This window comes from Bufo bufo, chromosome 8 (assembly GCF_905171765.1).
Source record: "Bufo bufo chromosome 8, aBufBuf1.1, whole genome shotgun sequence".
NCBI classification, from domain to species: domain Eukaryota; kingdom Metazoa; phylum Chordata; class Amphibia; order Anura; family Bufonidae; genus Bufo; species Bufo bufo.
Genome location: NC_053396.1, coordinates 4478152 through 4490344, shown reverse-complemented (window position 1 = coordinate 4490344; position 12193 = coordinate 4478152). Strand labels below are relative to the sequence as shown.

The 12193-nt window shown below is 48.4% G+C and overlaps 1 protein-coding gene and 1 long non-coding RNA gene across 2 annotated transcripts in view; one reads left to right on the top strand and one right to left on the bottom strand.

Annotated features, from left to right (window-relative positions):
* The window catches only part of ASS1 (argininosuccinate synthase 1), a 78552-nt gene that overhangs the window by 18764 nt on the left and 47595 nt on the right, over nucleotides 1–12193 (bottom strand). Inside the window, exons 8-12 of the mRNA XM_040404863.1 lie at nucleotides 11680–11750; nucleotides 10953–10983; nucleotides 5588–5678; nucleotides 2674–2758; nucleotides 1448–1512 (exon numbers count right to left, since the gene is read on the bottom strand). Of these exons, the coding sequence (XP_040260797.1) occupies nucleotides 1448–1512; nucleotides 2674–2758; nucleotides 5588–5678; nucleotides 10953–10983; nucleotides 11680–11750 (343 nt within the window). The remainder of the gene's footprint in view (nucleotides 1–1447; nucleotides 1513–2673; nucleotides 2759–5587; nucleotides 5679–10952; nucleotides 10984–11679; nucleotides 11751–12193) is intronic.
* Nucleotides 8628–9665, top strand: LOC120977098. Its single transcript, XR_005773821.1, has 2 exons — nucleotides 8628–9553; nucleotides 9634–9665. It is a non-coding gene; the product is annotated as an uncharacterized LOC120977098 (long non-coding RNA).

Sequence of the window (12193 nt, the reverse complement as noted above, 5' to 3'; positions counted from 1 at the left end):
CACAGATTTAATTTACTTGACTTAATTAGGCCTCCTTCAGTGCAAAAAACATAATTTGATAATGAGGTTGTGAAAGACATAATATGCATCAAATCTATTGTAATTTCAGCTGCCGAGGGAGCAGTCCATTGTTAGGGGAGTAGTAGTGAGGGGCACGGAGAGCGCTGCGCACACGCCTGCAGTCTTATGTCATCTGTCCAGTAGACTCTGGGCTATAAATCTGTACTGTCGTCAAGATCTCTGCTTCCTGTCAGTGAATGGGAACACGCTCTTTATTTCCAGAGGCTATTACTTCTCGTAGCTGAGAGTTTGCTGCAATTGTATCCAGTCTACACAATCCTCTGTAAGCACATCAGCAGCCCAAATATCTCCTCTATGCTGATAGTTTGTTACAGTGCATCAGTGCAGGTAACGTAAATCAGTCTGGAGTCCAAAGAGGATGGTACCACAGGTTGCGTGTGGTATCGCAGCTCCATTCACTGCAGTTGCAATACCAAACACAACCCATGGACCGGTCCAGCACCTTTTCTGGAAGAAAGCAGCCATGTTTTTCTGTTCCTGGACAACCCTTTTAAAGAGGTATTCCGACTTCCGACGTATTGCTGGGATATAACCGATGATGGTCCAACCTTTGGGACCCCCACCAGCCCGTAGAACGAAGGGGCCACAGCACTGCTGTAGCATTGCGTTCCCTTAACACCTCCCATGCAAGGAAATCTTAGGACGGGAGGCAGAGCTAAATCAGCGCTGTGGCCCCTTCATTCCCAGGATCGGTGGGGGCCAAACAATATACCATCACTTTACAAGATGGGAACAGCCCTTTACGCATGTAGATGGGATACTGCTTTAACCCCTCTCCTGGCAAAAAACTAGGATTAGATGGATGCATGTGATATGTTTGTATCTATTAGTAGCAGATGCATACGGTTATTGTTGCAGTCGCTCCACCGAGCAGTAGGGGGTGCTGTGATAGTAATATGCATGGCCTCTATGGAAATCCCTGCTGCTGTATGTGAACGTGTCCGTAGATGTCCTGCGCTCATGAATGTTCTTCTTCGCTAAGTATTTCAATTTGTAGAGAAGCAGCTTGTGCTTCAGAGCTGCTCTTCCATAGGTGGCAGCATATTGTCAGCATTGTAAGATGTCACCTAAACCTCCATAGAGGACCCCAGATTCTTCCCTGTATGCAATGTGTGTATTGTCCTCTAGCCTTTGCATGGGTTAGTACATTAGGTAACGGCACTTTGATAGGGAGGCGCCACATGACAACATCCAGAAATCTAGGAACGACGACTCCACCTCGTAGAGTTTCCATTCATTTTAATGGGGGGCCACATCACCAAGAATGGCTGGTGGGATGACTGACCCTACCTGATGCGGAAGGTTAGTATGATGGCATGGGAAACCCAATCACGGTGGAAGGATTCCTCTAATCCCTGACACTTACCCCGTGACTTCATCCCAATGTATCGGTTCTCCACGATATCGATCCGCCCCACGCCGTGCTTGCCCCTGCGGAGAGGAAAAAAGCGTCAGTGGTCGGGCACATTTCACCCATCTAACCTTGCAAATCTCCCCCATACAGGGAGTGGGGTCCCCCCCCCCTGAGATCTGCGCAGCCGCTGCGTCCTCCAGTAGGGGGCGCTCACTACCTAGCCACTGATGAAGAGAAAGCTCTTGAGTCACAATAGGCGGTTACAAGGTTGATGTTTATTGTGCCTGCTCTTCATCATCTCTCGAGTCTATAAGTGCATTATAATATCCTCTCTTTATAGCTGGTAGGACTGCTTTGTGACGGGAGCGCATTGTTTCTGGGGGGAAACATGGAAGCCGCAACACCATATGATAATTTAATGTGGCACTGAGGGTTGGCAGGTTAAAGGGTGGCCGCAGGGTCATAGAGGCCTTGGTTTAATTGCACTTATTGCCTGATGTCATTTTGCAGGGGCGGGGGCCCGGTCAGGGCCTGTTCTTCTGGACCATCATGCTGTGCAGCTGACCATGCCACATTCTTCAGGATGGAAGGGACTCGGTGTCAGGGGGCATGGTGGCACTGGCTGATCATAGGACCCGGAGACCCTGGCGTGGGCCGACATGAACAGATCTGAAGGGTTTATTGATACAGCCTTGTTCTGTATAACTGGAGATGGGCCCTCAGGGGGCCCAAGGCACCCCAGTTTGACATAGGAGGTGGGGTAGACCCACTCTGCATTAAGGTGAAGTGAACTTGCTGAGCGGCATGAAGATCAATGGATTCTAAAACCGATCAAAAAGTCATGGCTTTCCCTATTTGCACCGTGACCCTGTATGAAGTTAGGGTGCAGTCACTTTCGGGGTGCAGTCACTTTCCCTTCCATGTTTGATACTGTTGTGGTGTATGTGGAGTTGGGAAAGTGGATGGCGGCAGTCATGCTTGGACCCCATGGTGCTGCGCCATCCTTGGGGCACCTCCACTTTCCTGGTCTTGTGGAGCAGAAGCTCTAAGGTAGAAGCCACTGAAGTGCGCCACATGATGGCGGTAAATATGTGCACTCCGTAGGGACTTGTACACGGTATCCCCAGTTTGGAGGTACCCTGACTAGTGTATTAGGGTACAGCAGATAATGCCATTCCCTAATGTTAGTCCCGGGACCTCCAAACAGGCGTGCCTCACGACACGTGTCTCCAACTTACGCGACTTCGTTGAGATAGGAGAAGAGCTCCAGCGCGGTGCGATGCTGTTTTCCGTCCTGAAGGTTCGTGACTTGCACGGGGACACCTGTGATCAAGAAAAAAAAAAAAAAGACAATCAAGGCTCGTATCCGCATTTACAGGCAGAGAATGAGCCCCTCAGGGGATCCGAGCGCTTACCAACGAGGCCGTGCCGCACACAGCAGCGTTTAATGGATGAGACAGATATGAACTCTAAATAACTCCTTAAGAACCAGAAGGTGGAGGGGGGTTACAGATTTAGGGTAAAATAGAAAGTGCAATAAAATGAGCCCCCTGCGCCCCCCCTGGGCCCACTGCCTGTCTCTACTGTCACCCTGTCTTTCATTTCATACACTGTGAAATTGCCACCAGCCCCATTCTTAATTGCATTTCACGGTCCTCCATTGTCTTACGGCCCCGCACCTTCTGTCTCACCACTCAGAGATGTGAGCCTGACAAATGGGGACAGAGGAGGGGGAAAAGCTGGTGGCCAGTTGCTTGGTGGGTTTCCGACCCTCCCATAATGTCTGTTTCAGTGAGCGCCAACCAAGTTCTAGACCTGTCAACGCTTAAAAGAAGGAGGGGGGGGGGGGGGGGGGCAATCAGTAAAAAAAAAAAAAAAGTTAAAGCCTCGCAGCCATCGGGAGACCCTATGAATTAATTATTACACCTTCCACAAGAAAGGCAGAGGGAAGGGTGTGGTGTACGGGCTGAGCCCCGGGGAGGGCGAGGGGGGATTTTCGGATGGAAGGGCTACGGGTGGGAGGGAGAGGACAGACTATGAAAAGAAAGGGCGCATTATTCTTTTTGCAAAGTGAAATGAGCAATAAATGTATCATGAATCTGACAAGGGCTTGTTTCGCCACAAAGCGGAGCCGGGGCTAGTTTTGTGCTTAATCTTTTCTCCATCTGTTGCCCCCATTAGTATTGATTGCGCCATTCAACGCCAATCACCTCTGATGCTATTAAATGTAATTCTTTGCAATAATGAACTTTAAGCCGCCTTCATCAGTCTGCAGATCCCATTTATATTTAAAGGGTTTTTTTTTTTTTTCTTTCGAACAAGGGTCTTTTTTTTTTTTTTTCTTTTTTTTTTCTACCGTCTGTAGTCCGCCCGTCCTGCGCCGCGGCTTATAGTTTTCAAATAGTCAATAATTAGATTAGAACTTCAAATAGATAATCTGATGGAGCGGGAGGTGAATGGAGCCGCCATTGTCCCGTCTGGAGCACGATGGGACTTTAATTTCTCGCCGGGACAATAGCAGAAGTTACTATAAGGCCATGTGTAAAGGAGTCGCTGGAGGTGTCGCGACGGCGCAGGCTCCGAGCAGCTGCCAGACGCCGGTACCATCGCACGGGCTCCGCCGCGTCAGCTCTGCTCAGTCCGTACTGAATTCTGCATTTATTTAGGACTGCGTTTTTCCAGTAAGAATAATGGTTTCGAGGGGGGGGGGATGAAAAAATGGTCTTCATATCATGGAGCACGTGTTATAGTGCGGGTGAATGTCAGGTGGCGGGCGGGAAAAGACCGGAAAATAAAAGATTAAAAAATATAATTTATTATTATTTCTATTCAATATTTATTACTAATTCTATAATTAAAAAAAATATTCTGTACTATTGTATTCATTATTATAGGGTTTTATTACAATATAATTCTTTCTATTGGATCATTATAAGAAGTAAAAGCTTTGATTTATTTAAATTTTTATATTAATGTTATTATTAATTCCAGCATTATTATTATATTTATATCCAATATTTTACAGCATATTCTGTTATGATTATATTATCTATGTGTCAGTATTTATACCATTACGGTATTATAGTATATATTTTTAGTATTAGTATTGCATGTGCAATCATTTATGATAAGCCCAGCCCACGCTTGCAGATAATATCACATATTCGTCCCCATCTCCGGAACGTTCCATGGATCCAGCGTACTGTTTGCCATGTAATTACACTAGTTATAACATATTAGCATGGCCAAAATTGGGACATTTAAGCCCCGCCCAGGAAGGCCCCCGAACCTCGTGGGAAGGGCCATTTTCAGTAACCCCACCCCCTTTGTGGCCTAGCATGAATAGCTGTCAACAGTCCCAAATTTGCAGAGACTGTCCCTAATTTTCAGAGATAGCCCAAATTTACAGAGACTTTCTCGGGCCGAAAACGGGTGGGCTTATGCAAGCTCAGAGGCGAGGCCTATTGGTCCCTAATTTACTGACTGCGTATGGTAAGTATGTGTATGGGTGGGGCTTATGTCAGCGGGTGGTCCCGGCAGGGGGCTCACGTGCCCCGAATTACAGTGCGGCATGTAATAACGAAGGTTCTCCGGCCGCACTATGTAGCTGGATGTCACATTCTTGTTTCAAACAACTTTATTTATAAAGGCCAAAAACACAACTTCACCTGGACCCTAATGTGGAATCTTTAAAAGGGCCCCCGCCTACTACGATTATATACATTGATCTATTAATCCTCTTTCACACAAGCGAGATTTCCGTCCGGGCACGGCGCGTGACGTGAACGCATTGCAGCCGCACTGAATTCTGACCTGTTCATTTTTCACGCATCATTTCTGCGTTCAGGAAACATCGCAGCAGGTCCTATATTCTGCGGTCCCATAGAAGAGAATGGGGCTTCAGAGAAAACCGGATGGCATCTGGATGGAGATGTCGTTTGCAATTCTTGATTTTTTTTCATGCGCATAAAAAACGCATCAAAAACTGATTGCACCCACGCGGAAAAAACTGATTGAACTTCTGTGCAAAACCATCCGTTTTTTTTCTGAACAGATCAAGAGAGAATCCGTATCGTTCGTGTGAAAGAGGCCTAAGTCTTTGGGGCCCCCTCAGGAGCCAGGGCCCTTGTGCGATTCCAGCCACAGACTCACCTTTCTTAAACTCAATTTCCAAGATGTCAGGGGTGTTCGGGGAGGTGCGGGGGTCTTTCGTTTTCACATAAAGCTCATCAGGAGCGTGGTTCTGCAGGAAAATAACATGGGAAGTTATAAGGTGGCAGTATGGCGGACACGATCACAGCAACCAATCAGAACGCTCCATCCTCTAACCTGCAACAGAAACACGAAAGCTGATTGGTTAGGCAACTCTTGCATTTGAATGAGAGCAAAAATCTCATTGGTTGCCATGGGCAGGGTCAGACTGGCCTACTGGACGCTCTGACAATATTGGACCCCTAATAAAACTGGGCCCCTGAGGTCCTGTATGCACAGAGGGTGGGCCCTCACAGTCATTTCCTCTGGTGGGCCCAACCCTGGCCATGGGCAACACTGACCTTATCTGTTCTAAGTGAGGCCCTCAATCAACCAATCAGGTTGTTTCTTTCATTTTCAAACCTGCGTGAAAACAATGAAAGCTGCCATCTGATTGGCCACTTCCATGTCCACACCAGTGTCCATATTACTAGTGTAAGATATGAGAATATTACCTTGGACCCGAACCCGAATTCGGGAAAGTTTTTTTTTTACAGTACAAATTAATTTATGAAATTACCCGAAGTCTCGCGAGACTTCGCGAAGCAATAACTTCGGCTCATCGGAGCCAATACATTCTAATATTGTATGGAGCTCCTGCAAAACATGAAACATCTGAAGTCGATTCGCTCATCCCTAGTAACGACTTTAACAGAAATGTAACCTGGCGAGTGAGTGTGTCAGCATGGCATCCATATTGGTGCAGGGCATTCGCTGCATCCATTACGGCAGGGGAAGCATCCGGTACAAGTTATAGCCACACAGTGGAGGCCATTTTGTACCCCCCCCCCCCCATTATAATACCCATCTAATAACTGCTGACAGCAGCGTCCTATAATGGCACGTAGGCCGAGCGCCTGTACCCGACGCACGATCAGAAGCCGCCAGATTGAAGTCTTTCTGCCTGAAGACAGAGCGCCGTCTATATCACAGCCGTTTATTCTGCAAAACTAGAGAATGAAATCAGAGCGGGTGACCCCAGCAGGTGCTCTGCAGGAACGCGCTCGCACCGTGTCCCCGAGGTTAATACATCAGGGGGAGCGGAGAGGAACAAAGCAGAAACTCATCTAAAAACATATCAGCCTAATGCCAGGCTTGGCAGAGTCACAATAAGAAGGCGCCTTCTCTCCGCGCTCCTCATTCACGCCCTTTCTGGGTTAGCGGCTAAAATCTACTGTGGCCCATTTGATTGCTCGCGGTTGCTGACTTGTGGGCGTGGTAATGCCTGTCAATCACCCGGCACCCTGCGCTCCATGCTCGGGAAAAAACACACAGACACCTACAAAAACCGCTGGAGCAGCATTCCCTGCCAGGAATGGGGCCGAGACAGGGGAACGCTGGGGGCCTGGGGTGCGGGGAATGTAAAATTGTGTCCGACTGTAGTTTGGAATAGGAAGGATCTCGGAAAAAAAAATACAGGTTTCCATTTGCCCAGCAGCCTCTGATATTCCACATAGGCTCAGGCTGGAAAGGGGGGCTAAGGCCTAGTGAGGGGGTTCAAGCCAAGAGAAGGAGTTCAGGACAACTGAGGGGCTTCATGCCAAGAGGAGTTCAGGACAACTGAGGGGCTTCATGCTAAGAGAAGAGGTTCAGGACAACTGAAGGGCTTCATGCCAAGAGAAGAGGTTCAGGACAACTGAGGGGCTTCATGCCAAGAGAAGAGGTTCAGGACAACTGAGGGGCTTTACGCCAAGAGAAGAGGTTCAGGACAACTGAGGGGCTTTACGCCAAGAGGAGTTCAGGGCAACTGAGGGGCTTCACGCCAAGAGGAGTTCAGGACAACTGAGGGGCTTCACGCCAAGAGGAGTTCAGGACAACTGAGGGGCTTCACGCCAAGAGGAGTTCAGGACAACTGAGGGGCTTCATGCTAAGAGAAGAGGTTCAGGACAACTGAAGGGCTTCATGCCAAGAGAAGAGGTTCAGGACAACTGAGGGGCTTCATGCCAAGAGAAGAGGTTCAGGACAACTGAGGGGCTTTACGCCAAGAGAAGAGGTTCAGGACAACTGAGGGGCTTTACGCCAAGAGGAGTTCAGGGCAACTGAGGGGCTTCACGCCAAGAGGAGTTCAGGACAACTGAGGGGCTTCACGCCAAGAGGAGTTCAGGACAACTGAGGGGCTTCACGCCAAGAGGAGTTCAGGACAACTGAGGGGCTTCACGCCAAGAGAAGAGGTTCAGGACAACTGAGGGGCTTCATGCCAAGAGAAGAGGTTCAGGACAACTGAGGGGCTTCACGCCAAGAGGAGTTCAGGGCAACTGAGGGGTTTTGGGAAAAGAAGGGGCTCGGGCTAAGAGAAGAGGTTCATGTCAAAAGAAGGGGCTCAGACCAAGTGAGGGGGTTCAAGCCAAGTGAACGGATTCGGAATAAGTGATGAGGTTTAAGCAAAGTGAAGGGGTTCAAGGCAGGTGAAGGGATTTGGGCTAAACAGGGGCGTCGTTAGGTCAAAACATTCACGGCTTGAGCCCCGGAGGTTTTGTCCAGTGCCCCGAATGTTATGCTAGTAGCATTTTTTATTTATTTGGATATTCCAGGGCCCTTTAATATTGATTGGACCTAGGCAACCCCACAGATCATCCCCCTACCCCCCTTGTACTTGTTCCGCTGATCCTCTACTTGCGGGCTGCGCGGGCATGAGTTCAGTCACTTTGGTGCGCAATCCCGTCCTGCGGCGCATGATCCCACGAGACCCATCGCGGGAGATCGCAGGAGGTCACGGGTCTCGCAGGATCACACGCCGCAGGATGGGATTGCGCACCGAAGTGACTGAACTCATGCCCGCGCAGCCCGCAAGTAGAGGATCAGCGGAACAAGTACAAGGGGGGTAGGGGGATGATCTGTGGGGTTGCCCAGGGTCCACTCTCATCAATATTAAAGGGCCCAAGCAAAGATTTCTGCAGTGGTGAGGAAATGAAACATAACAGATATTGGAAAGTTACCGAATGTTGCATTATATAATGTCTGCACTTCATTTGCGTAAACCAGAACACCCCTTTAAGCATGCCTTTAATGTGCAATTTCAACACAGTGGGCTTGTGCCCCGGATGTTTTCAGACCCTAGCAACGCCCTAGCCGAAGGGGTTCGAGCCAAGTGAGAAGGTTTGGGCTAAAAGAAGAGGTTCATACCAAAAGAAGGGTATCAGGCCAAGTAAGGAGATTTGGGCTAAGAGAGGGGGTTCAAGCCAAGTGAATGGATTCAGAATAAGTGTGGGGGTTCAAGCAAAGTGAAGCAGTTCAAGCCAAGTGAAGGGATTTGGGCTAAGAGAAGGGGTTCAAACCAAGTGAAGGGGTTCAGGCTAAAAGAGGGGGTTCAAGCCAAGTGAAGGGGTTCGGGCTAAGAGAGTGGGTTCAAGCCAAGTGAAGGGGTTCGGGGTAAGAGGGGGTTCAAGCCAAGTGAAGGGGTTCGGGGTAAGAGAGGGGGTTCAAGCCAAGTGAAGGGGTTCGGGGTAAGAGAGGGGGTTCAAGCCAAGTGAAGGAGTTCGGGGTAAGAGAGGGGGTTCAAGCCAAGTGAAGGAGTTCGGGCTAAGAGAGGGGGTTCAAGCCAAGTGAAGGAGTTCGGGCTAAGAGAGGGGGTTCAAGCCAAGTGAAGGAGTTCGGGCTAAGAGAGGGGGTTCAAGCCAAGTGAAGGGGTTGGGGCTAAGAGAGGGGGTTTAAGCCAAGTGAGGAGGTTCAGGCTAACAGAAGGGGTTCAAGCCAAGTGAAAGTTGAGAGGTGAAATTCCAAGACTCCAAGACTTTTTACTAAACCCTGGAAATCTAATTCTCTTTGTGTCCATTTTCTTGACAACCCTATTAAATCAAATAATCACAAAGCAAATAAAATGGTGTCCGAGTTGTCGGTATGGTGCGGATACTCCTGTTCCCACTCTCAGTTCATATGACAAGTGGCCGAGGTCTGAGCCCCCCCCCCCCCCCCTCCCCCATATCCAGACTTGTCATGGAGGAAAGCAGGGAAGTGAAGCAAAATACAGAGAAGCAAATAATAAAAAATAAAGACTGTATCTAAAAATAAAAAACCCTCTCATAAAAGTGAAATGTAAGAAAGAGGAGCGGGGAGAGGAGAGGGAGCGCGAGGGCAGCGAGGGGAGATTAGGAGGAAATGGGGCGTGAAGTGAAGGCTGGTGTAAGGATGCTTGTGCCGTCAATGCTTTATTCACCCAGTTGATGTTGTTGTGTCCGAGTCTGAATGAACTCTTTCAAAGCGCCATATGAAGTTAAAGCAAGTAAATTTCTATCTTTCTAACATTAGAATGCCTCATTGCCCCTCAATCAGGTCTCAAGGAGGCAGAAAATGGCCCAACCATCTGCTTTTTATAAACCCCTGCAGTTGGTTTGAGAAGATGAGGTACGAGAAAAGAGAAAAAAGAAAGGGGGTAGAGCGGAAAGAGACACAGATGGATAGATACGAGATAGATAGAGAAATAGATAGATACGAGATAGATAGATAGAGAAATAGATAGAAAGATACGAGATAGAGAAATAGATAGATACGAGATAGAGAAATAGATAGATACGAGATAGATAGAGAAATAGATAGATACGAGATAGATAGATAAATAGATAGAAAGATACGAGATAGAGAAATAGATAGATAGATAGATATAAAATAGACAGATAGATAGATATAAGATAGATAGATGATAGATAGATATTACACAGATAGATACGAGATAGATAGATGATAGATATTACACAGATAGATATAAGATAGATATAGGATAGATATTACACAGATAGATAGAGGATAGATGTCTTTTGGTTTGGGTGACCCTTAGATTTCTCGCCCTCTGTGCTCGATTATCCGTCATCTTGCGTTCCCACAACTGATTGAACTGTAAATGTCTCCGCAGATTTACCGGATTCCTGCGAGCACTGAGGTGAGAAACTGATCAAAGACTGAATGTTAACCTAAATATTGGAACAAAGTGGACGTTCCCCTCGGGCTGCGGAGCAGTGGAGCAGCGGCGCTCACCCCCTGGTGCACGCTCATCCTGAATGATGGTGTAAGCAGTGCTGACAGATTGTTTACCTGCAGCAACTCCACGACAGACAGGAGGGTAAAGACCGCATCAGTCAGGGGATCAGGCTAGATTGTAAGCTCTCCGGGACAGAAAACAGGTGGTCTTCTCCATCACCCCCACTGTACATGAGACCGGTAACATCCCCTCATGTCAGGTGACCACAGCTGTGTACCAGACGGAGGGGACACAGCCACTATACCAGTCCTCACACCTTATGGCTGCCGGCATGACACCATCTTCATCACTCACCTTAGGGTTCTCCAGGATCCCCGCTTCATAGCTGCAACGAGATACAGAGCAAATGTATTATCTGCGTTTCACCCCAAATGTCATTATCCTGTACCCCGAGTGTCAGCGTCACTATCCTGTACCCCGAGTGTCAGCGTCATTATCCTGTACCCCGAGTGTCATTATCCTGTACCCCGAGTGTCAGCCTGTCATTATCCTGTACCCCGAGTGTCAGCCTGTCATTATCCTGTACCCCGAGTGTCAGCGTCACTATCCTGTACCCCGAGTGTCAGCCTGTCATTATCCTGTACCCCGAGTGTCAGCCTGTCATTATCTTGTACCCCGAGTGTCAGCCTGTCATTATCCTGTACCCCGAGTGTCAGCCTGTCATTATCCTGTACCCCGAGTGTCAGCCTGTCATTATCCTGTACCCCGAGTGTCAGCCTGTCATTATCCTGTACCCCGAGTGTCATTATCCTGTACCCCGAGTGTCATTATCCTGTACCCCGAGTGTCATTATCCTGTACCCCGAGTGTCATTATCCTGTACCCCGAGTGTCATTATCCTGTACCCCGAGTGTCATTATCCTGTACCCCGAGTGTCATTATCCTGTACCCCGAGTGTCATTATCCTGTACCCCGAGTGTCATTATCCTGTACCCCGAGTGTCATTATCCTGTACCCCGAGTGTCATTATCCTGTACCCCGAGTGTCATTATCCTGTACCCCGAGTGTCAGGCCTCTGTTACCTTATATGCATGATGTTCTCATCCATACTCCAGGGGCTCTTTGGGGTGACCGGTACGGGGATCCCATGTTTCTGGAAGGAGGAGATGTATTACATATTAATCGTTTCCTCGGCTCTATGTGCACAGTGATGTGGCCAGTTATGGGATTTTCTCTCTGGTATCAGTAGTGCAGCCTCAGGCCTGTAACTTTACACAGTAATATCTCAGCCTAGAAATAACATATTATAAAAAGATTTAGCGGTGTGGGTACATCCAGGCGCTACCCAGCACCCCATCAGCCTCCACTATGGCCCATTATACCAATGGAGGAGGGGCCCTGGGTGGCCATACGCCATATGCAGGAGCCCGAATGCAGTTTATTGTGCAGGTCCAGGTCTATTGAGGCCCGGGCTACGCCCCTGATCGTCCTGAGGCTGAAGTTTTCAGGAAACAAATCTATAAAGTGAATTGTCGCTTCCCAAGTCAATCAGTCATCCTCCACGCTGTGTGGCGGCGGCCATTGTCCTCTGGTTTA